The sequence below is a fragment of the Argentina anserina genome, chromosome 1, assembly GCF_933775445.1.
Source record: "Argentina anserina chromosome 1, drPotAnse1.1, whole genome shotgun sequence".
NCBI classification, from domain to species: Eukaryota; Viridiplantae; Streptophyta; class Magnoliopsida; order Rosales; family Rosaceae; genus Argentina; species Argentina anserina.
Window position 1 is genome coordinate 24,161,169 of NC_065872.1, and position 24,156 is coordinate 24,185,324.

Sequence of the window (24,156 nt, forward strand, 5' to 3'; positions counted from 1 at the left end):
ACTTCAGGGGGAGTCTACGTCACATGATGCTATCAAATGTAGACGGTGCGTTGTGCTCTTTTTCCCTTCGATCAAGCTTTTGTTTTTACCCAAGAGGTTTTTATTTTGCTTGACAAGGTTTTTACCGAGACAACGATGTGTGCACCATGCAACCTAGGCATGCGACACAAGGGGGAGTGTTCCGGGAGAATTACTATTCTACCCTTGTGTGTGTCTTAGCCTAATAGGTTTCCTGTTAGGAGATAGATTAGCATCTCCGTAATATATTAGGACTCCGAATCCTAAGGGATTGTGGTTTTGTAATGCCTATATATAGGCCCCCATATCATTCAATAATACGCAAGTATTTTCATCCTGAAACACACACATATATATATATATATATATATATATATATATATATACACACGTCACATTATCATTCAACCAATGGTTACGTTGATCAACTTTTTTTTTTGATTGAATTGAATGAATTCCCTTGAGCGCAAGTGATATAAGGTTGGGGGTTTTGGAAAGTAGGGTTGGATAGGCGAGAGAAGAGAAATGAGAAGCATCGGCAGACTCAAGTCGCTGTGCACCTCCGTCCATGGTGGAATGAAGCTCAGAGCTCAGACGCATTCCTTTACTTTAATTCGCCAATACTCTAACTCGAGTGAAGACCCGGTCAAAATCATTGTGGATCTGCGCTCGTCCTGCACCGGCTCTGTGGAATTGAAGAAGAAGCTGGAGCATTGCGGCGTCGCAGCCTCGCCGGAGCTAGTGGTAGAGATTCTTTCGCGTTTCCGCAACGACTGGGAATCCGCCTTCACTTTCTTCCTCTGGGCAGGAAAGCAGCAACCCCATTCGGCGCGTGAGTACCACTCGATGATCTCCATTCTGGGCAAGATGAGGAAGTTCGACACCGCCTGGGCTCTGATCGACGAAATGCGCCGCCCTTCAGGTTCTTCTTCCACTCTTGTCACTCCCCAAACTCTGTTGCTCATGATTCGAAAATACTCTTGCGCTCGTCATGTGGGCAAGGCCATTCACACTTTCTACTCTTACAAGCGCTTTGCTTTCGAGGCCGGCATGGATGACTTCCACGGCCTCCTCTCTGCTCTCTGCCGCTACAAGAATGTTCCGGAAGCCGAGCACTTGCTTTTCTGCAACTCACACGTCTTCCCCTTCAACACTAAGAGCTTCAACATTGTTCTCAACGGCTGGGCTAATATCATCGGCAGTCCCCGCAATGCTGACAGGGTTTGGGCTGAGATGATTAGCCGAGGCGTCCCCCGCGATGCCATTTCCTACTCCTGTCTCATTTCCTGTCATTCCAAATGCTCCAATCTCACCAAGGTGCTCACTATCTTCCGGCGCATGGAGAAATTCAATGTTGAGCCTGACACCAAGGTTTACAATGCCCTCATTTACGCCCTTGGAAAAGCCGGCCACCTCAAAGAGGCTGCCAATCTCATGAATACCATGCAGGAAAAGGGTCTTGCCCCCAACATTGTCACTTACAACTCTCTCATTAAGACCCTCTGCAAGGCCAAGGAAATCGATCAAGCTAAACACATCCTTTACCAAATGATGGAGCAAAGAGGCCTTGTTCCGACAATTCAGACTTACCATCCCTTCTTCCGTGTTGTTCAAAACGAGGACCAAGTGTTTGAGCTGTTGGAAAAGATGAAAAGCAACGGTTGCCCTCCAAGTACTGATACATACATAATGCTGATTCGGAAATTCTGTCGATGGGGCCAGCTTGATAATGTCTTCAAGGTGTGGAGCGAGATGAGTGAGAATGGACCCGGTCCTGATCGTAGCTCATACATTGTGCTCATACATGGGCTCTTTCTGAATGGGAAGATGGAGGAAGCCCACAAATATTATACAGAGATGAAAGATAGACACTATTTGCCGGAACCAAGGACAGAAGAAATGCTTCAGGCTTGGTTGTCTGGTAAGCAGGCTTCCAAATTTCAAACAACAGATGGAGAAATCGATCAAGTGGATTCTACTCAGCCAGCTACAAATACTAAACTAGTAATCTCCAGGAAATCTCATCTGGAAAAAGATTTCCTTCGTCAACCTGAAAGTAGGAAAGTTGTAAGAGAACGGGGATTTTCGTTCTGGGAGCAGTAGGGCTATTTGAAATGAGAGATGTCAACATGGCATGGTCTGTGTATCTACATAGAGCGGCAATTAGTCTGCAAGCTTGAGCATCAGAATTCCATGAGCTTTTGAAGGTACATAACACTTTCTGTCAAAAATATGTTTTAACTAATTTATGTTGTTGTCATAAGCAAAGAACTGAAATATATAAGATACATAACATTTTAATCATATATTAGGTGTGGTAAAGTAAAATATGGGTCTGAATTGCACTTTCACCGAGAATGAAAAACACTAAGGCACTCTGTCTGAATGCCCTCTATTTTATTCTCACACTCCAACTCCTGAACCGGTATTTTCTCATCCTTATAGGGGTGAATGACCCTCGTGCTAGCCATCACTCTGTACTTTGGCATCCGCTCACTGGTTGTGTTGTTCGCAAGCAACTGGCTGAATCATAGAGCCCAACACCAGGCACTATTATATTTCCTTAATTGACCAGGATTAGGAATAAAATATTCTGTGGTTATTAGCATCACTATCATCAAAGAGATATTAAGACCTACTGGTAAAATACTTGATTCTACCAATGCTTACTACAGTAGTTGCTTTAGGAAAACGTCATCGGCTGGAACCCAACTATACATTTCTGCAAGGACCATCTGTTTTCTTGTATGTGCTTACTTTCCTTTCTTGTATGATGATGATTTGTACAGATGTTTTTTTGTTTGCTCTGTCTTGTGGAACAAAGTCGCATTCTTTGACCAATTATGAAATGTCATATATACGTATTCACTACTTCCAATTCTTTTGTATTTTATATAGGATACATCAGTGCGCACATGTATTGGTTTGCAAAAGTAGGGAAGTATATAGGAATGATCATTAAGGATTAAGGTCGACCTATTTGGAGGTTCTGGTAATTGTTTTCCAATTCAAAGAATTGGGGAATCTGACTAGTCTCTGCTTCTGTAGTAAAGTAGATGCCCATAAGTGCTCCAATTTTTTCTTTTGCGTTATCAAAGATCCATTCTATTCTTAACCTTCCAGTTAAATAAAAAAATTCCAGTGAACAATCTCCCCAAAACTATCCACAGTGCATCCTTGTGGATAGTTTCTGATTTTCCTTGGGTCTAACGGAGGGGTAACTGAATATCTGATACTTACTTTTTAGACTTTCGATGAAAGTTTGGAGGACTAATAAAACAAAATTAGATCGGTAGGCCTCCAAAAATGAAGCAGTTTATTTTGAGGAGTATTTGCTCAAATAACCTAAATCTGTGTAACAAAAAAAATTGCTTTATGCTTAATGAACTGTCTTTTACTAGCTTGTTTGTGTTGTAGATCACATTTGTGCAAGTTTTTCCAGAATAATGTGAGTTGGGAGATGGGAGGTGTTGGGAAGGTATCTGGAGCTGTGGTGAACAAAAAAGAACTCCTTGTTGGTTTTTGTGGTGTTGAATGGAAAGGCAGGTTCTTGTGTTTTTGATTCCTTTTTTTTTAATATTTATTTTAATCATGTCTTTATAATTTTGCAAACGTGATGGTAGCTGGAAATTTTAAACAAAGTTCTGCTGGAATGTGATGCAGGAGCCAACGCAATAGAAAACAGGATTCCTGCTATAACAAACCAGAAAAAGGAGCTAAATAACTATAGCATTAAAGTTGGAGTTTGGATAATTGAGTTATAGAAATTTTATAAAATTTTATGACATATTAAAAATATTCATTATGAATATTATTCATACTAGGTTTAATTCCAAGGTACAGTGACCCTGTATCCTATCCTTGCAATCACTTTACATCGTAGCTTAAGTGGAAAGAACCCCAAAACACCCAATCAACTGGGAAAATAGTCAAAATACTAAAAAAACCCTAACTTGATTTTGGAAGGCCCCCTTGGATGCTCCGTATCCATTTGGAGCGGAGTTGAGTTATCTGAAATTTTATGCGGCTGGAACAGTAAATATTAGCAAACTTTTACATATCAAATTTGTCATCTTGACATGATGATATTTTCATTGAATGATTGTTTCTGAGAAAGTGAATTGAAATTTAGTTTCATCAAAACTATATATCACTTGAGATTTCAAGGGAATAAAGGTTCTTGAGTCTTTTTCGTATGTATAGGTAAATCGCAAATTTACATGGGTCGAGGACTATAGTATATTGAGTTTAATATGATGCAGGCATTAATCAGACATGTATATTTTGACGAGCTTTTGCTAGAAGGTTTACCTATAAACAAATAGATGAAATGTATGAGGCAGCTTCAACAGCGGAGATGGTCTTAGTTATAGTTCGGATTTATAGTCGTGGCACAAGCAAATTAATTATATGAGAACTTCATATCCCTCATGCAGTATTTCATGCTTAACTGAATCCTGAACCCAAAATTCTCCAACAATTTTCCAGTCTTTTATGATTTCAGAATTCAGAGCCACAGTACCTTGAATCTTTTATTTTTTTAATTGCAACTTTTTGTCTCCCTTATCCTCCTTATTTTCTGTTTATTAACTTTGCAATTTAGGATCATGCTCTATTAGATTTTGTGGTAAATTCTGAAAAGATAGAGGAACAAATATGATGGAACAATGGTGTGTGATTAGACATTTAAAGTATGGGAAATTCTTTTCATAAGATTAGATATTGAAACGGGAGCGAGCCCTGGTCAAACGGGAGTGAGCCCTTCCCCGGAAGCTATGTTGACCTGTTCCTTGAGTGTGGGTATGAAGTATTTGGATATGTCTCCTGGCTTTAGTTTAAGGTCCGAGTTTTAGCATGCCCTCTATTTTTCAGGTGTGATATTTCTCGGTGGGACCTATACCAGCTGTGTTTGTAACAAGGTAACTGGTAAATAAAGACTGTCGTCATTCCATTGGAGCAAAACAAAAACAAAAATTGTAGTTAGCCAAGGATATAGTTGGGAACTGAATTTCTGTGTCTTCGATTCTTTTTTAATGTTTTTTTTTCTGCTGGTCTGTGTTTCATTTATGAATAGGAAATCTATGTTTCAGTATCTTCAATAGACTGGTGAATTCTACACTAATCCTTAGACGGCCGAACCTTTGTTAATGCTAATTACTTTGTTTCTTATTTTGCAGATAAAGTTACCAAAGAGAAGACCAAAGCGCACAATCAATCCAGCAAAGCCAAGCAAGGTGTATAGAACACTGGAATAAACTGGAATTTTACGAAGATGACTTGATAATCCTCTTCAGGGAATAAGGTCTCCTATATTTTTGTTAGGTTTCAGTCAAAGTAGTATTTTCAGGTAATTTTTTTAAGCAATAAACCTTTTTTTATTACCATATCGAAAGAGTAGACTTCCACCGAATAGAGAACAACTTACTGCTATGTTGGAACTTTAGCGGGATTAAGCATGCAGAGCTTGGAACTTGGCAGGTTCCTGATCCCTGCATGTTGCAGCACAGATTGGGGTTCCATACCGGAGGCTCTCGGTTTTGTTGAGCTAGCACAGCCTGACACTACCAAGGATCATCGAAACTTCCATTTTTACTAGCATCTATTAATATTCACATCTTTCCAATATTTCAATTTTTGGTCTGTTTTTAGGAAAATATACAATTCACATAACATTAGTAAAATTTTCATCTATATTCCATATTTTCTTGATTTTTTCATCCCAAAATTTTATTTGTTTTCTTCGATATTTTCGTCTTTGGACACTACATTCAAAAGAAGATACAACCGCCTTTTTCATTCCATATTCCTTTTGGTGAGGGCAGAGGGCTTTCCGCTCCCAACCTCTTGCCTTCCCTTACTCCCACACAACTTCCGTTTTTTCGTTCGATTTCCAGTATGTGGGGTGGCAAGCCATCAATTCTAAGAAAAGGACCTCAACCATCTGTGCCTATGCAAGTTTAAAACAAAGCCACTTTTATTCTTATTTGGATTACGCCATTTACGCGGCATTGAAGATTGGCTCACCGTGCTCGATGTACTCATACAGATGCGCATTCGCTTAACGAGACACCCCGAAGCCCAAATCGGAAATCTGGTGATAAAACCTCAACCTATCTTGGGGAGAATAGGAGATGCCAAGATCGAGTTCATTATTGATTCTACTCGGCTAATTCTGCGGCCTGATGGTGCTCCATGTTTTTGTTAGGATGATCTCCATTCTTGCTCCGGTCAAGGGAGCCAGCCAAGTACATAAATGGTTTTCTATTGAACTGAATATACGTTAAGCACGAAAATGATAAGCATTGAAAATAATTATTAACAATTCAGAATAGTTCCAATTAGAGTTATAAATACAGCTTTTGAACAAAGCAAGGTTCAGAGTTCCACCCCCATTGCAGCATTCTACTATACAAAACCCTCCCTCCCCCAAAAAATATATTTCTATCAGATGATTTCAATCAGAAAGACGCAAAAGTTCCTGCTGTCAAATAAGAACTGCAGGCTCAGGTTGCAGGTGGAGCTTTAAGGTAGTGGAGAAATTCCCAGTAATCATTTAGCTTGTGGTCAGCAGGTTTAACTCGTTCCCACATTCCAGTGCAGAATATTGCATATGCATCAGCTGCGTATCTAGTCCAATCCAACCCATTGACCACAGAAATCAATTTCCATCAACCAAATCAATTTAAATAACTGTAATAGCACTGAAAACGGAAAACTCAGCAGCTCCTCCAGAACTCCACTACCATTACTTTGGACTTTGGAGTCTGAAATAAAACCTACATATTTCACTAGAATTCCACTAGCACTAGTTTGGATTTGGAACTTAGAAAAATTTAAACCATTGATCACAAAATGACATTTCATAACATAATGTTGACCATGAGTTTGAAATTCATCTTGAATGGTTAGATACAAAGAAATGCAACGTTTTTGTTGTAATTGATCTATCTTATACCAGGACCATCTGGGGTGGGATAACATGGTTTTATTTTAATAAGATGTGGATTTGCTAAAGACATAGTGAAACTATGGAGGACATAGAAAGGCTTTTCTTCTTTTAGATTAACGAAAATTATCCAGGCAAACAACCAAGAAGAAGAAATAAAATCATTTATTAGAAGACCAAATCATGAATTAGAAGACTAAATCATGAATTAGAAGACAAAAAGAAATAATAGAATAAGAAAGTGAAAGGACCAGAGATTAGCAACATACTTGCCAACACCATACAACTGAGTTACATGGGTCCAGCTTTCCCCTAGATACTCCTGAGACATGCGCTGTATCATCTCTGCTCTCTTATGTAGTCCAAGAGATCTTATAACATTTTCTATAGCCTGTGAGGTAACCTCAGTAGCAGCCTTTGCATTAGGACACAAATTGAAGAAATCTGATATTACTCCTTTTTTTACCTGCATGGAAACGTTTTTTTTTTAATGGATTGTTCCTTCTGAATTCCCACAAGCCAAACTGTGGATCCATCATACTAAATTACAAAAGAACCCAGGACTGAATAATATAACTTTGGTTACTTTAATTGGAAATTTAAAATCTATATTTAACACAAAAAATGAAGCAAGTAATTATATTTTGCTGAAGTGAGAACCTAGACTGCACAATTAGCTGATAGCTGGTCCCCAATATGATATGGAACTTCCCAGATATGTGTCAAGCTTCCAATTCCAGCCACTAACTGAACATCAAAGTCACAAGTGATGCCCAATATCTCTATTGTTTCAGATACCTTAGTCCCATTAATTCTGATTTTTGAAGGCTCAGATACCTCGTAACAAAGAAGTGCATGGGGCTAATAGGCAAAAAGATTATGGACTACAAGGCTTGAAAGTGCTCAATCTAACTTCTGAAGGGGTTTATGCGAGCAAATTTAAGGGTTATAGCTCTGATAGGAATGTAAAACCACATGGATGATGAAAAACTTCACAACATTACACGAGATAGTAAAGAATTTTGATCAACTGAAAAATAAAATATAAACATGAAAGCAAGAAGAATTTGTATTCAACTAAACACTTTGTGCCGTCGGAAATCTATCGAACCTTCAAACTTCAGCATCTAAACCTTAGGTAAAGTACTAACTAGAACAGCTTCTATGATATCTTAGGCAACTACGGTACACAAAAATGCTACTGACAAACCATCAAGGATCATGACTCAGGCTATCAAAGGGCACACAACCCACTAATGGCCACAAAGCTTAATAATGTAAAACAAAATTTGTGAGGCACTGTAACAAAGCTGCAGTTGTTATTCAGTATTAAATGTGGAAAGACTATTACTAAGGAATGCATGGATAAGATCACTTTATAAGACTATTAAAATATCAAACTATTAGAGGCAGAAATTTCTTTATAAAATTAACATAAAATGCAGCATGAAGCTGTATTTATATTAAATTCTAGTGGAGGAATCTGCAGCTCAAATGGACGGAATATACTATGATGCATGGATGCGTTAGAATTGAAGGAATGCTATATCGCATCCGTACCTGATACATATACGACACCGATACGCTTAAGATACGTATCCAACTGCTGTTTCACGTATCCTTGACTTTGGACACATATTTGATCAACTAGATACGTATGTGATACTGTTTAGGACACCTTTTTTGGGTAATTTCAGTAATTTATTGTCAATAAAAGGAAACCTAACCTCAATAATTAATACATAATCACTCTCCTCTTTTCAAATCTTAATTTCTATAGCTATTGTTCCATCCTCTTTGTAATTGCATAATTTTAGGAGCAAATGTAGGTCAAACAAATCAATTAACACTAATATTATTTATTATTTTATATATGATTATCATTTATTTATTTAAATATATAATCAAAACGTATCCCGTATCCTAATTTTTTTTTAAATCCACGTATCCCCGTACCACGCATCACGCACCCCGTATCCGTATCTGTACCCGTGCATCATAGCGAATATAATCTTCAGTGCTCTACTTGGGTGTCTTCCTTTGAATTTCCAATACCATTCTGATTCATCTCAAAGAATACATGTGACATACATTTCCTGTCCCTCTTGAGGACAGTTGTAGAAGAACTAAATTTCCAAGTCAAAAGTTCATAATCTTGCAAAAGTCTTTTGCAAACTTTGGACACAGATAGCTGCCTCTAAACAATACTATAAAACATATAGAAAATATCCCACTCTAGAAACTCATATATAATCATTATAGGGCTGTATGCCGTCTGTGTTTGTACCTATATACTATATATGGCTAAAATGAGCCACAAACTCCAATATTTACCAATCAATGCTACTACAGCTGATTCAAAAGTTCAGGATTATTTACTGATTCTAACTACTTAGTACTAACTGAAACTGCTTACAATAATGCTTTACCCAACCCTTAACACTCTCATGTGTGTGTGTGTGTGTGCGTGTGTGTGTGTGTGTGTGTGTGTGTGTGTGTGTGTGTTTATAATATATGCGAGTCATAATCATACAACATTTCAATTAGAAATAATAACATACATTATTAAGTAATCAAGCAGTAAAAGTATAAGGATTTCAGACCTGCTTTCCTGTTGTCCGATTAAGAAGCATGCATATAATCAATACTCTCCAAGGGTCATAATAGTGATCTTCTTGAAGGAGATGATGATGAGAGCGAGGAGGAATCCATGTGTCATCGGGAGTTCTCCTTCGGTATGCTTCATCTTTCTTCTGGGAAGCTGTCAGAGTAGCAGGCTTGATTTTAGAAGAGTTTTTCTGCCTCCTCTTTTTACTTTGCAACAAATTTCCATCTGCATTACTTTCTTTTCCGGCATCCCTCTTTCTGTTCTTTCCAGAACGGCGTTGGGGGGGTTTAGCTTTTGTTTTCTTGCACTCATCTACCAGCACTGGTTCATCAGTGGGGATCGGGAAGAAACGAGACACCTTTCGGATTTTGACAGATGGCTGAGCTTCATTGTTCATCATCCCCTCCTTCTGTGGGAGCAATTTCTCTTGTTTCAAGGTTGCTGCAGGCACAGTGGCATTGTCCTCAGCTGAGGTTGGCAAGTAATGAGAAACCCTTCGGATTTCGGCAGATGGCTGAGTTTCATTCTTCCTCTCCTCCTCCTTCTGTGGAGGGACATTTTCTTGTTTCACTGTTGCAGGCACATTGGCATTGTCCTCAGTTGAGTTCCGGCCAGTCTGACCAGCTTGACTACAGGGATAGATAGTTGTTGAGCTTCGGGTTTCGACAGACGATGGCTGGGTTTCATCCACTTTCTCTTGTTTCAGATTGGTTGAAGGCATGGTGGTATCTCGACATTGGGAAAGCTTTCTGGACATGTTGCCATGTTTATAAGTGAGTGCACCACCTTTGTAAGCATATTGAGAAAACAAATCGTCGAGATTCAAGATGGGCTTACTCGCATCTACTGACATTGACTTGGACTCGGCGTTTTCTGGTTGGGTCCTGATTTCCGCCGCCGGCTGATTCTGGAAATGAAAGGAAGACTCCACCGGCAGAGTCACAGGCGCACTTGACTTGATTGGGAAATACGGAGATTTCTGCCCAACAGATTTTCTTCTCCTCTTCCGGGGGGACGTGGTCTCAGCCACATTGGTCGGCTTTTTCATCTCCGCCACCGCTACCATTCTCATATTCGTTTCTCTTATTTCTATAAAGCTATATATATATATATATAGTCATCGTTGGAGCCCATTAGGGTATTTTATTTTTATTTTTATTTTTACAAGCACAGTTGGGCGGTTGGGCCAATTCCTTCATTCGAGCCAAAGCCCACTATTACGTCAGCGGGTTTGTAATTTGTATGATTACTCAACAATAAAAATGGAGATTGGATTTTAATGGAAGAGATTAGAAATTTAAATTTTTCAACACGAGAAAGTTTATTCGCACAATACTAAATGCTAGATACACATCTCATGCTTAATACACTACCTGATAATTTTGAGGAATCCGTTACCAAAATTCGGAATTTTCATACATGATGAAAAGTACCAAACTAATTGCAAAATAACACTACGCTTACAGTAACAACTAGCAAGTATGTGGTTGACTGATGATCAATTATTTATCAAACATGATATTGAAGCAATATGTGAAACATTTCAAAGCTGAAAATTATTCCCCCACAATGCACTAAAGCAAAAATTCCATGGAATCATTGATATGCAAGATGCCACATCATTTAGTAATGCGTTTTGGTATAATTTTGTGTTCCAAGCATTTTCCTTGATGTTGATATAAGGGGGTGTATTGTATATGAAATTGGTAGGAGTTTTAAAGAACTCTATAGAATTCAAAAGTTTAGGTGTATTCAATATAGACTTTTAATTATCAATACGAGTCTAGGTGTATTCAATTAAATTTTTAAAAGTCATTATGCAATCCATGAAAGTCTTGAGGTATTTAATCCGGACTTTTAAAAATGAATAGAATTATGTAGGTATTCAAAATATCATTCATACTTATGAAATTATAAACTCATAGAATCATGGACTTTGTAGTGTTAATTATACACACCACAATCCAAAAATTGTCTAGCCTTTAGATCAAAGATTTTCATAGACTTTCTCATGGAATTTATCATTGTATTTAAAGACGTTCATTCTCCACCATTTTTCTTGATTTTATTTTTTTCTTTTCTTTACCAATTCTTTTTCCTACAACCTAACATGTTTTATACTCATGATTATTCATATGATACCATGCTTGTTTTTCTTCTTCTTTATGTTATGTTCTTACCTTGTATCTTTACACTTATTAAAATCGCATTCTCATATGTGAACACATGTTCGATGCTAACAATAAAAACAATGATGATAAAAGAAGTACGTAAGAAGAAAAAAGAATAATAATCATATCAATGTGTCATGAACACCGACTTTTTTAGCTTGAACTTTCTGAACAATTTAGTTATTTCCATTTCTTTAGTACCTACTTCTCGATAGATTAATTTTGAAGGGTTTCTTTTAAATTTTCTTAAATAAATTCTCTAATGACTTTGTATTTTTGTAATAGACACAACTAATAAATTTGCTTAGAAAAAAATTATTTTGTATAAATTTTTCTAAAATGCATTAATCTTCGTTGAATAGCACTCACGAGGCGTCAGAGAACTCATAGGGCCAACCCAGATACTTATGACGCATCAGGGAATGAAGCAAATTATCACGGAAAGAAAAGTAGTTTCCATTTTTTTATGAGTACTGAGAAATCTATGAGAGTCGATCAATATCAATTATCTAAATTTCACTAATTAATAAAAGTCGCTAGATATCAGCCTAAAGTCTGTGGTTGAAATCAGTGATTTTGATAATTCTATAAGAGTCGGTGTACTTTTTAAAGATTCCGTAGAGTTTCTAAAAAGTCAGTCAATTAAAATAATTCTACACAAATCTATATACAATACACACTCCTAAGAGTTTGGTGGGTTGACGACATTTAACACTAAAACTTTTTATTAAGGTTATTTTAATAATTATCTTTGTTTTAAGAGCACGTGCGTGACAAGTGACTAAAAAGATGGCACCCTGACGGAAAATGACCTCATGTGACGTAGGCCTCATTATTTAGCCCGCGGATTCGAAAAGTCTGCGGAGGCCCGCAAGTCCGATGAGTTTTTACCCGGCCCGGCCCGCGAGAAAGCCCGCCAAAACCCGTTTCCGTGCGTAGAGAGCCAGGCTTATATTAGAGATGTGAAACCCGGCCCGTCCCGCCACAAAACCCGCTAAATAATAAAATATTATATATATATTTTTTTATTAGGTTTAGAATAAAACTATCGCATTATGAAGCAACTATATGAAGGAAACTTCTCGGGATCGATCGACACCAGTCGATATGATCGGTATATATATTTAGTGACCCTGAAAAAATTTCATCCAATTCGGACCTCGTTTGACCATCGGAATTTTCGGTAAACCAAAAACAACACTAATATGTCATAAGGGAAGACCCATTACCAAAATGCGAACACCGAAAACCATTTGCATATCTGAAATCACCTAATTTTGGTCACCGATTGTGTGTGGTTGCACCAAGAAAACCCATTTCGCAAAGTCCCGGTAAAAGAGAATTTTAATATGTCAAAACGTCTCTTTTTTGGTTGACCGTAGGTACAGATGGTCAAACAATATCCAAAACTGACGAAATTTTTACTCGTTTCCTAAATATATATATATTGATCACTTTTGCTCGTGTTGATCGACCATATTTCGAACTAGAGTTATCGATCGCCAAAGTGTCCACTAATATATCATAACTTTTATATTAGGTTTATAATAAAACTATCGCATTATGAAGCGACTATATGAATGAAACTTCTCGGAATCGATCGACACCATTCGATGTGATCAGTATATATATTTAATGATCATTTTAAAATTTCATCAATTTCGGACCTCGTTTGACCGTCGGAATTTCCGGTAAACCAAAAACAATACTAATATGCCCTAAGGGGGAGACCCATTACCAAGATACGAATGCGGAAAGTTGTTTATATATTTGAAATCACCTAATTTTTGTCACCGATCGTGTGTAGTCGCAACGAGGAAACCCATTTGGCAAAGCCGCAGGTCAATGAGGTTTTATTATGTGAAAACACCTCTTTTTTAGTTGACCATAGGTACGGATGGTAAAACCATGTTCAAATGGATGAAATTTTTATAGTGTCCCTAAATATATATATTGATCACATATATTGGTGTCGATCGATAATATTTCGAAACTAGAATTTATTTGTGATTTTTTTTAGAATGTTTTCTAATAATTCTTTTATTGTGTCAAACCCTTAAATTATAATTTTTTTCTAATACAAGCCCGGCCCGTAAAAGCCCGTAAGGCCCGCTTTAAGTGGGAGAGCTTGGATCTTCGTATTTGTGAAAATACCAAACCCAGCCCGCCATTTAAATATATATATCGATCATATCTATTAGTGTCGATCGACAATATTTCGAAACTAGAATTTATTTGTGACTTTTTTTTAGAATTTTTTCTAATAATTCTTTTATTGTGTCAAACCCTTAAATTAGATTTTTTTTCTAATACAAGCCCGCAAAGCCCGGCCCGTAAAAGTCTGTAAGGCCCGCAAAAGCCCGTAAGTCCTGTTTTAAGTGGGCGAGCTTGGATTTTCGTATTTGTGAAAATACCAAACCCGGCCCGCAATTTATTTAAATTTACTATAGCCCGAACCGAGCCCAACTGTGATGTATTGATAGGAAATTCTAAGTTTAACACGAGAATTTGGGACTTGATGTTGAAATTTCTTCATAGTTTTGCAATTCCGCCGCTATCAATCAATCAAAGAATATTTTTAGCTTAGTTTACTCTTCTCTCTCGATGTGTGAGGTAAAGAATGTCGTCATATAATGTCAGGTTCTACTAGTGCAATGAAAGGGAAGAGTAAGCATTCATGAATGGTTGCTTTGCAGTTTCGTTGTACAAAAGTCAACACCCTAGTCTTGTGTTCCAATCTCGCTCCCTTCCCTTCCAATTCTTACATATTCTTCTTATATATATATTTACAATATTATTTAGATCCCAGTCATCCCACTACTCCTTGATTAATGGTAAGCTATTGAATTATGGGAATTTATTAGTAATATTTTGCTGGGGTCCACGCGTGATTATTTTGACATTCATTTTTATTTTCCTAATTTGATTTATTATCTAGGATTAGCTAATGCTATTACTACTCCTATTAGGGAGATGAGCTGGCCAGCTCAAACGGTTACTTGGCGACGTCGTTCGAGTTGCCGTTTTGTTCGACTGGGCTAAATTTTCGTGAAGTTTCCCTTTTTGTTTTGTTCCGACACGATCAAACTTCAACAACTTTCTTATGGAACTTACCTAATCGTAACTGATTGACCCGTCTTTATGTTCAAAGCTACCTTTACCACCTTGTCAAAGAGATTTTAAACCACCCTATCCGAAGAAAAAAGAATAAGCTCCTAATCGAAAAAGTTCAAGTTCACCTAGAGACCGCATGGTTGCCATACCATAAACTTGCATTAGTTTATAGGGTCGACATGAGATCGCATATTCATTAAAGTTTCTACGATAAAAAGCTCCGACTTGCAAGGTGTCTAACTATAGTGATAGATCCGCCTTAATGACATCAAATTATAGAGATTTTTTTATATAATATTTGATGATCATGTTTTTCATCATGGAAACAACTGAAATGTTACGGTGAGAATATGCAATTAGCCCAAATTAATGTTAATGGATATATATATATATATACAAGGCTTTTCACAAAAGGAAGTCCATATATATATATATATATATATATATATATATATATATAAGGCTTTTCACATAAGGAGGTCATTAGCTTAAGGTACGGATTTTCATTTTCTACCAACGTTTCGATCGCATTTTCACATCTCCACCGTTAAATATCTAGGTAATAACGTATAGATCATTTCCACAAAATTTCAGCCGATTCCATAACCGTTAAGGTACTCATAACTTCGATTGTCTACTCAAAATATGAACGGTTCAGGTTCGGCAAATTCAATACATCTATTGGTTTTGAATAGTTCGATACTTTAACGATCATGAAATCAGCTGAAATTTTGTGTAGATGATCTATATGTTATAACTTAGATATTGGACGGTGGAGATGTGAAAAATCGATCGAAAAGTTGGTCAAAAATAAAAATTTGTATCTTAAGATAAGATAAAGATCTCCTTATGTGAAAAGCTTTATATATGCATATGCTCATCTTTCATTATCGTATCTGAAAACAAGTTTCGTTACTTCATGATCGGGAATATACCATATACATATATAATAGTGGCTGCAGCTATTTGTATGTATAAATTTCAAAGTCGGTTGTGTTCTTAATGAATATTAATCCATTTGTCAAGTGGCAAGAAATTAGATATTATTTTCGTAACAACTCTACCAACGTATAGTTGATCAATTCTTTGTATTAGATAACATTCATTTATGTAGTTGAATGTATTATTTTAAGATAGTAATAATATGGGATGAATCTAGATATCCATCAACTGACGTTTTTTTTTGTGTAGCTAGGTTTGAACAAACACAAGTAGCAAATTAAGATTCAAGGGATCGAGGAAACTGACTGGAAGATGCAATATGAAATTCCGATAGCGGTTAGATAGATTCAACTGTTTGATTTGAAAGGAAATCAGAAAATGTGAAAGGGGCGGATCGGCGCCAGATAGAAACATGGGTCTACCGGCGGAAGCGCCAATAGAGAAAGCTCCCTCTCGATTGATCACTTTATAATTTCATTAGCAAATAAGTAATCGTTTTCAAACAGGTCGATAGAGTTGAGAAATGGCCAATTCAAGCTAAGAGAGCAGAAGAAGAAGAATATAAAAATGAAGAGACACGAGGTTAGCTTCCTCAGTAAGATGCCTTGCGCACCACGCATCTCCTCAATATGAGCTGTCCCCATGTACAAATCGTCTCCATCTATTTAACCCCTCCAAGTTCCGTCTCTGATATTTTCTCTCTCTCTCTCTCTCTCTCTCTCTCTCTCTCTCTCTCTCTCATTACTACGCGGCGTCGATCATATCTCTGATGGAAGAAGAAGGTATGGTGGTGAACCAACAAGGCCCTCCTGATGAGCTGATGGCCTTGCCTCCTGGTTTTCGTTTCCATCCTACCGACGAGGAGATCATCACTTTCTATCTCACGGAGAAGGTGGCCAACAGCAACTTCGCCGCGGCAGCGATCGGTGAAGCCGATTTGAACAAGTGTGAACCTTGGGATTTACCCGGTAAGTTGATATATACCCTAGCTATCTAGCATGCTCATAAATCTTAAGTGATCGACTAATTAGCTCTCGATTAATTATAGTCCTAATTCTAACTAGTAATATCATATCATATCATATCATATCATATCATATCATATCATATCATATCATGGCAGACAAGGCAAAGATGGGGGAGAAGGAGTGGTACTTCTTCTGCCAGAGAGACAGAAAGTATCCTACTGGCATGAGGACGAATCGAGCGACGGAATCTGGATACTGGAAAGCTACCGGAAAAGATAAAGAGATTTTCAAGCGGAAAATCATTGTCGGGATGAAGAAGACTCTTGTGTTTTACACCGGCAGAGCTCCCAAGGGTGAGAAGACCAACTGGGTCATGCACGAATATAGACTCCATGGCAACCTTTCTAAGCCTTCAGCTAAGGTCACTTTCCCCTTATTAATTTCCATTAATTTTCTCTTACGTTACTTAATTTGCAGCCCTTACATTCTTCTTCTTGATAATTTGCTTATGATGGCTAACTTTCTCTCCTCATTTCCTTTTCGATTTTTTTCCCTTTCTTATATGTTGGGTGAGAGTTTCTTTTCATGGGATCGACTAGGGGGACCCTAGCTTCAATATGAGAAAAAAAAAAACCTTTTAGATGGGTGTCTTCAAGTGATGATCGAATTAATTGTCTAGTCCCTGATAATATATCTTTGTTGTTGCAGGATGAATGGGTTGTGTGTAGGGTTTTTCACAAGAACATGGGGATTAAAAAGACTAGTACTAGTCCATTGTCTCCGACTGATCAAGGCGTTGACGGCGGCCAGCAGCTAAGGCTCAACTCTTTTGGGGACGATTTCTTGGATTATTCTTCTTCGCTCCCACCTCTCATGGATCCTACTCCTTCCTACGACAAGCCTGCTGCAGGCTCTTACGGCGGCTACCGTGTCGACTATGGAGAGCACAACGACCACTACTCCAAAGGAAACATCACAGCAGCACCACTATCAATACCAGGAGCAGCCAATAAAAATATAATTCCAGCAAGTATGCAATACCACTTTCAAGATGGATCTTCCGCTCGTCAGGTCAACAAATTTCAGCTTCCCAACGCTGTTGCCGCCGCCAGTAGCTACCAAATGAGTAACCCAATGGCAACCCCCACCATGTTATACCCTCAGACTCATCATCATCACCAGCTGATCCCGAACCCACCCTTCTCTTTTCAGCTAAATAATAGTTCTGATTATTACTTGCAACAAGAGATTAGGGGTCCCAGGACTTCAGTCCCAAATAATCAAGGCTACTCTTTCAACTTTCAAAGCAGCACAATTGATCATCAGGCCATTTTAAGAGCAATGGCTGCAGCTAACAACAACAACCACAACATCGAATCATCAGCAACAACAGCAGGCTCAGGAGGCTTAGATAGTAGACAGTGCAAGGTGGAGCAGTATTCATCCAACCAGTCTATGTTTAGCGTCTCACAAGACACCGGATTGAGCACCGCGGATATGAACACCACCGAAATATCATCATCACTCGTCTCAAAGCAAGAAATCGAGGTCGGAAGCAGCAACAAATTATATGAAGATCATCCTGACAGTCCATCAATTGTCCCCATTTCGGACATTGAAGGCTTGTGGGACTATTGACATTCGGAGCTAATTTCACTAGCTAGCTAGCGTCTTAATTACTGCTGCTAATTTCTTGTTCTTTAATTTCAGTCTCAATTTCATAGGTGATTAATTTGTTACTGTTATTGCATATACAATACTGTAAATGGTACTAGCTGGTACGTACATATATACATGTAGTGGTACTAGCTAGCTTTAAGATTCATTACATTGATTCGTTCAAGTAAATCTCATGTAATGCACGTACTTAATTACGTATAAATTGCCTCATGTAAAACTCATATATAAGAAGCAACTCTTCCACTCCTTAATTGTTCAAAGTATTAATTCGAATAGATTGGAGTAGAAGGACAATTTTATTAATATGACAAAAATTACATCTATCTGCTAATAGGGTAGTGAAAGTATGTTAGGCTGCGAGTGAGGTAGACATTTAGGGTGCCCTAAGAATGTTTGTTTTATGGGACTACTTGACTCCATGTCTCCATGAGACATGCTTGGGTAGTGACTATGTTTGGCAACACTATATAAAAAAAGAAGTAGGATTTCCATTACCAGAAAAGAAAAGAAAAAAAAAACGGGACTTATGCTAAGGGAATTGGAGGAATGTGTATATCACAAACTTTCCATGGAGTAATTATTCTGCCTACCCGCCACACCACGTGACACTTTAATGTGGTATACCTAACCAATCATATTAAGCCATAGTATAATTAGCATGCATGTAGTAAAAATGACAAAAGTTTATTCATATATAAGAATCAATGAAAAACAATCACAGTAAAAAATAGACCAATAACATTAAGGGGATACGTCACGTGGGATATGTGGAAAGTATATATAACAATTTATCCTTTCAATGATATGAAACAATGTCTCACGAGTTAGTACTACAACAAATTAAACTTACAATAATCACTCGACATATATGTCAAAACTTAATGAACTTTGGGGGGGGGGGGGGGGATGGTCGTCTCTCTCAATGACATGTGTTCTGCCGCCTAAGACGAGTTAACAATTACATAATGTTGTTCAAACTTTTTTCATAAACCCAAATTTGGGCTCATTATGCTTGGGGAATGATTTGGAGAGGAGCACACTCTGATACCATGTTAAACAACGATGAACGTGGTCCGTGGATCTCCATTATACTCATACAATCTTAGGTGGTGGGTTTTAATTATAAAATGTCTTAGTACAATTAGGTATATTATCCACCTACTTATAAGTTGTATTTTATTTGTCACTTATTTGATGTGAGATCTCTCTAGTCATCTTATTTAGAGGTCTTTTACTAGATGCTCAACACGACTACGCTTCTTTTATCAATACAATTCAACATTTCACTGTATTCAATCTTTACGTGTTTACTTTATCATTTTATTTACTCGTATTGATATATATATATATATATATATATATTTCTTGCATTTTATATCATCGTTCTTTACGTTATTGTTCTTTATTTCCTTACAATTTATTTGTTCGCATCTACTTTGATTTAACATATTTCTATGCAAGTCATATATGAAAGTTATTTAAAAAAATGACTTGCACCTGCACTTTCACATCATTCACCAAGTCACACAAATACCGTAGCTAGCAAGTTGTCTCATGTTAAAGTTCTTACTTCCGATACATTACAAAACCCACGGCTGAGAGTAATATTTCATCGTCCCACAATCTTCTTAGAGAGGTCAGATTGATAACAAATAGTTGTAAAACATTGGTTGGCCCCTACTGTGAGTTGGCATGCCAACAAATACGTCACCAAACCAGAAGGTCACGAGTTAGCCAAAGAAGTCCCCTACCAAATGAAATGTGGCTGAGACAATTTTTTCGCCAAGAATGATTTCTTAGTCAACTAACGTTTCGCTATAAGATAAACATGACGTTCCAAATGACATGTTGTATCTTTTCTATTTTTATTCTGGGTATATAAGGAAATTTTTTGGGAAACGCCCCGGGGGCTTAGTTTTGGGTTGTTTTGTCCTATTATGTGTCAATCTAGGATTGACCATTTGAGTATTCTTTTTGTTTTGTTGATGGATGTATATCAGTGGTCTCTTTTGCCTTCATTACATATTAGTTGCTCTTGCAAACAACATTCAAAGTGTTTTGTTGAAGATTGTAATAGTGTGCATGTTAGTGTTTCAATTCTAATGATATGCATGCTTGTTAACAGATTATATTAACGGTTTATTGTCCACATATTTTATGTGTCAAATTCCCAACTCCACAAGCGCATAATGATGAGCTATTTGATGTGAATATTGTCTTTGAATAAAACATGAACTTCCACCTAAAGCCTGCTTATATAAAGACCTTAACATACGATCTCGTTTAGTTACATTTGATGAGCCAGTCTTCCCATTGTTTGGGTGGGGGGGGGGGGGGGGGGAGAGAGAATAACAAGTATGTTCAAGTTAAATTTGGATTTGTCATGGTTTTTCCCACTATGTCTCATCATGTTTCTAATCATAAATTGGAGTGATGAGATCAAATTTAAATGTTGCATTGACCAAAATATTGCTCAAGTATCAAATAGACTTGTAAGGATTGATGTCCGATAAGTGGACGTTTAGTCACCCATTGTTGGTGACATGATGACTAAAAAAATGTGGTATATATATGGTGTCACTAGGACGTGGTTCTCACGAAAGAGTAGGGAGAGCACTTGGTTCGATAATACTTGATGCATGCGAGTTTGGCACAATTTGATCTATAATTAATGATACTCACTCGTCTATATTCTTGGATGATGGTTATCATTAGGGGATGCCTCGATGTCAATACCTATCCAAAGAGAGATCTCGACAAATGATGACATTAAATGAGTTTGATGTTGAACCATACTTCGTTGAAGCAAAATACCAACGTTGTAGATTGGCCTATATGGAAAGATGTTATCCAATTTAGACAAAGAGATATGTATTGGTCAGGTAATGCGGATGACTGAAGTGTAAACCATATCGGTCATGTCTTTGTTAGAAAGAGTAGTGAGAAAGAACTTAGACTCACCTTGTAGCGTAAGGTATCTCACAACACGCTAAGAAATCGACTACGAGAAGATTTTCTCTCGTAATGGATGACATTGCACTCTACTACCTTGTCTGTTAGATGGTTTCCAAAACAACTGAATTGGCAACTTATGGTCACATATTATTTTTGTTGGAATTAAGTAAGAGATAAAGACTAAGATCATGAATGGATCAGATTTTCATCCAATTCTAGTGCCTCCAGACCACATAGTACATTAACATGATTAGGGTTGGGATATTGAGTTTGTCAGTGTAAATTACGGATAAATTGTGATTGACTCCTAAGAGATATCACTCATCCAAAGTTAGAATGACGGGATTTTGGGAACACTAGGTCTCAAAAGTAATGACCATTATTGATGATGTTGTTCATAGGTAGGCTAAAGGCAATAAAAATGTTTAACTAATGCCTATAAGTATCCCATGAATCAGTTGAAGTCATGAGAAGATATGTTTCATCCGTATGAGCGACGATATGTCTTGGGAGATGAAACTCTCTATTAAACTAGGATATGTATATGCATGTACTTGCAATAAACTCGAATCGATATTTCATTCGGTATAAGCTCGTATGGCAAAGATGATGTGTCACACCCCAACTTTTTTTTTTTCAAAAAACTTTTATTGAGTTGAAGGTGTGACTGTGGTACTAATGAATAAACCATACAATTAAATGATTTGAATAAATTGCAACAAGGAAGAGATTGGTCTTATTTAAAACCTGGGAATCTTTAGTTTTGAAATACTATTGCATTAAAGCATGATTGACTAGTTTCGGTTCTCATGCTACTGTTTTTTTAATAGAAAATTATGTTGTCCTGTAATTTTGAAAAATCATAGCTAATTCTAAAAAAATCGTTTATAAGAGACTCTAGCTCTCAAATGATCTTTAGGATGTCTACTCTAACTTTCATAAAGACATCAAGTTCAATAACCAATGAAACAACAACAAATTCGAAATTAGGAAACATATGTAGTCTCAAGTTTTGCAGATTTTATTCATGTACTGAGTTTCAACGAATCATGAATATGAGAGCTGGGAAGTAAGGGAACGAATCAAACAACTTGAAAATAAATGGTTCCAATTCGATAAACATACAGTAGAGAGGAACTTGTATTGCTATAATTATAAATAAGGTTCTTGTTAGCGTGAGTAATGGAGCCAATGATGGCGTGATTCAAGGGGAACCAATTAGGGAGTGATTTGTGGTAGGAATATACAAATATATGTTAACTGTACTCTTGTTAGCTTATTTATAGAATATTTTAGTGTAAGAAGAATCATTCAATATACAAGAAGCATTCACTCTATTCTACTTGGTATCAAAGCCAATTGTTTTTCATCCTCTATTTTTTCTGGGTTTGTGTTTTTGGCGTGGAACTGTTGCAGCCTTGGATATAATCCCCGCCACTTTAGGATCAAGCAAATACTGATAGCTATACACCACCCTTTGGCCTTCCCAAACGCCCTCAAGCTGCAAGTGCTTATGGGGAAGCGACTCTTGTTGGGGCTGGAAGAAGTACCCGAAATCAGGGAGAGTGGCTGGAGAGGGCACTCTTGGAGCACCCAAGATGCCCCTGCTTTTCGGCTTGAACTGCATAGCTTCTACCTGGATGCACATCTTGGCTACCTCCCCTATAGCCACATGTAGCAGGTCCCAAGTTGCAAGCGGTGACTGAGCGTTCGGGCTTCCCCTGCTCGAGCCTAGTCCGGCCGTGCACAAAGTCGATTGCGGTGAACTAGGAGAAACCCACATTAGGGTTGGCAACCGCGGCGGCGCAGACCCAGCTGGCGGTCAATTTCTGGCAAGCAGTGTTGATGGAGTCGCGATTCTCAGTGGCGACCAAGGTTCTAAAAACCGCTAGGCGGTAATCAGGCGGACAGCTGAAAACCAGTGCCCAGAGGATTAATCGGGGATTAATCGGATTTGTATTTTTATATATATTGAAAATTTTTAATAACAAATAATTATATAAATACAATTAAAATAAGAATATAATGCATGAAATTAATGTAAAAAATATATAATGTCTAGAATACTGAAAATACATATGTTCTTAATCCTTAGAAATGTTCAACAATATTGATCTAATGATCTTAGCCTCTTAGGAAAAAAAAAGAAATACAATTCAACAACAATGAACTTAGGAAAATTAATAATAAAAAACACAATTCACCAACCATTTGGAAAATAAGAAAAACAATTCAAACAACGGGAATGCATTTTTGCAAGCATAATCCCTCGGAGCTCATCAAATTCTTCTTCTCCATATCATTCAAATACTTCTTTTGTATTTGAATCAAACTCAAAATCCAAAACTAAAAAAAAAAAAAAACAAACAAACCTAGCCGCCCAAGATCCGCCCAGCTGCCTAACACCGCCGTTTAGCCCAAAATCGCGGCGGCCATGGGTCTCTGGGCTCTTAGGCGCCGCCTAGGCGGCGAGGTTCCCCTCCGACGTCGTCTGACGTCGTGTTCAGCTCTTTCGGCTACTCTTTGACCCAACCCAGCCCAAATTCGACCCGGCCCAAATTCTGTAGTCTTGGTTGTCAGTGCAAGTTCACCGACAGTGCAAGTGCACCCAAGACAGATTCATATCAATTTTTTGTGTTTCTGCTGCATAATTACTGATTTTTAATTTGATTTTCAATGGGTTCTGGAGACAATGCTGAGAGTTCTCAGATCAATGATGTTCTGAAATTTGAAGTATCTGTCAAGAGTTCTGAA

General features: G+C 37.5%; 3 protein-coding genes across 9 annotated transcripts; 2 read left to right on the forward strand and 1 right to left on the reverse strand.

Annotated features, from left to right (window-relative positions):
* Positions 1–483: 483 nt before the first annotated feature.
* On the forward strand, positions 484–5,709 carry LOC126784505 (pentatricopeptide repeat-containing protein At5g15010, mitochondrial). Of its 7 annotated transcripts, none has more exons than XM_050509978.1 (3): positions 484–2,225; positions 5,196–5,365; positions 5,463–5,709. In XM_050509978.1, the coding sequence occupies exon 1, from the start codon at positions 544–546 to the stop codon at positions 2,119–2,121; it is 1,578 nt and encodes a 525-aa protein (XP_050365935.1). In that variant the 5' UTR covers positions 484–543; the 3' UTR covers positions 2,122–2,225; positions 5,196–5,365; positions 5,463–5,709. The 7 variants fall into 7 exon arrangements, with proteins under 7 accessions (XP_050365935.1, XP_050365941.1, XP_050365928.1 ...); XM_050509984.1 differs by having other exon boundaries at positions 5,497–5,709; XM_050509971.1 differs by having other exon boundaries at positions 5,196–5,709.
* Positions 5,710–6,323: 614 nt separating this feature from the next.
* LOC126786229 (methyl-CpG-binding domain protein 4-like protein) lies at positions 6,324–10,626 on the reverse strand. The gene is made up of 3 exons (XM_050511994.1): positions 9,568–10,626; positions 7,234–7,430; positions 6,324–6,645 (listed from the first exon to the last, which is right to left on the reverse strand). The coding sequence occupies exons 1-3, from the start codon at positions 10,618–10,620 to the stop codon at positions 6,522–6,524; spliced, it is 1,374 nt and encodes a 457-aa protein (XP_050367951.1). The 5' UTR covers positions 10,621–10,626; the 3' UTR covers positions 6,324–6,521.
* Positions 10,627–16,502: 5,876 nt separating this feature from the next.
* On the forward strand, positions 16,503–18,677 carry LOC126786219 (NAC domain-containing protein 59-like). Its single transcript, XM_050511983.1, has 3 exons — positions 16,503–16,767; positions 16,923–17,188; positions 17,476–18,677. Exons 1-3 carry the CDS (start codon positions 16,569–16,571, stop codon positions 18,403–18,405), a joined length of 1,395 nt encoding a protein of 464 aa, XP_050367940.1. The 5' UTR covers positions 16,503–16,568; the 3' UTR covers positions 18,406–18,677.
* Positions 18,678–24,156: the final 5,479 nt, after the last annotated feature.

What these genes read in the sequence shown, in the direction of transcription:
- LOC126784505 (XM_050509971.1), top strand. Translation starts at nt 544, where the DNA reads ATGAGAAGCATCGGCAGACTCAAGTCGCTGTGCACCTCCGTCCATGGT.
- LOC126786229 (XM_050511994.1), bottom strand. Translation starts at nt 10,620, where the DNA reads ATGAAAAAGCCGACCAATGTGGCTGAGACCACGTCCCCCCGGAAGAGG. An exon ending in ATCGGACAACAGGAAAGCAG is followed by an intron (nt 7,431 to 9,567) that starts GTCTGAAATCCT and finishes GTTTCCATGCAG; the next exon opens with GTAAAAAAAGGAGTAATATC. An exon ending in CAGTTGTATGGTGTTGGCAA is followed by an intron (nt 6,646 to 7,233) that starts GTATGTTGCTAA and finishes GGATTGGACTAG; the next exon opens with ATACGCAGCTGATGCATATG.
- LOC126786219 (XM_050511983.1), top strand. Translation starts at nt 16,569, where the DNA reads ATGGAAGAAGAAGGTATGGTGGTGAACCAACAAGGCCCTCCTGATGAG. An exon ending in TGAACCTTGGGATTTACCCG is followed by an intron (nt 16,768 to 16,922) that starts GTAAGTTGATAT and finishes ATATCATGGCAG; the next exon opens with ACAAGGCAAAGATGGGGGAG. An exon ending in TTTCTAAGCCTTCAGCTAAG is followed by an intron (nt 17,189 to 17,475) that starts GTCACTTTCCCC and finishes TTGTTGTTGCAG; the next exon opens with GATGAATGGGTTGTGTGTAG.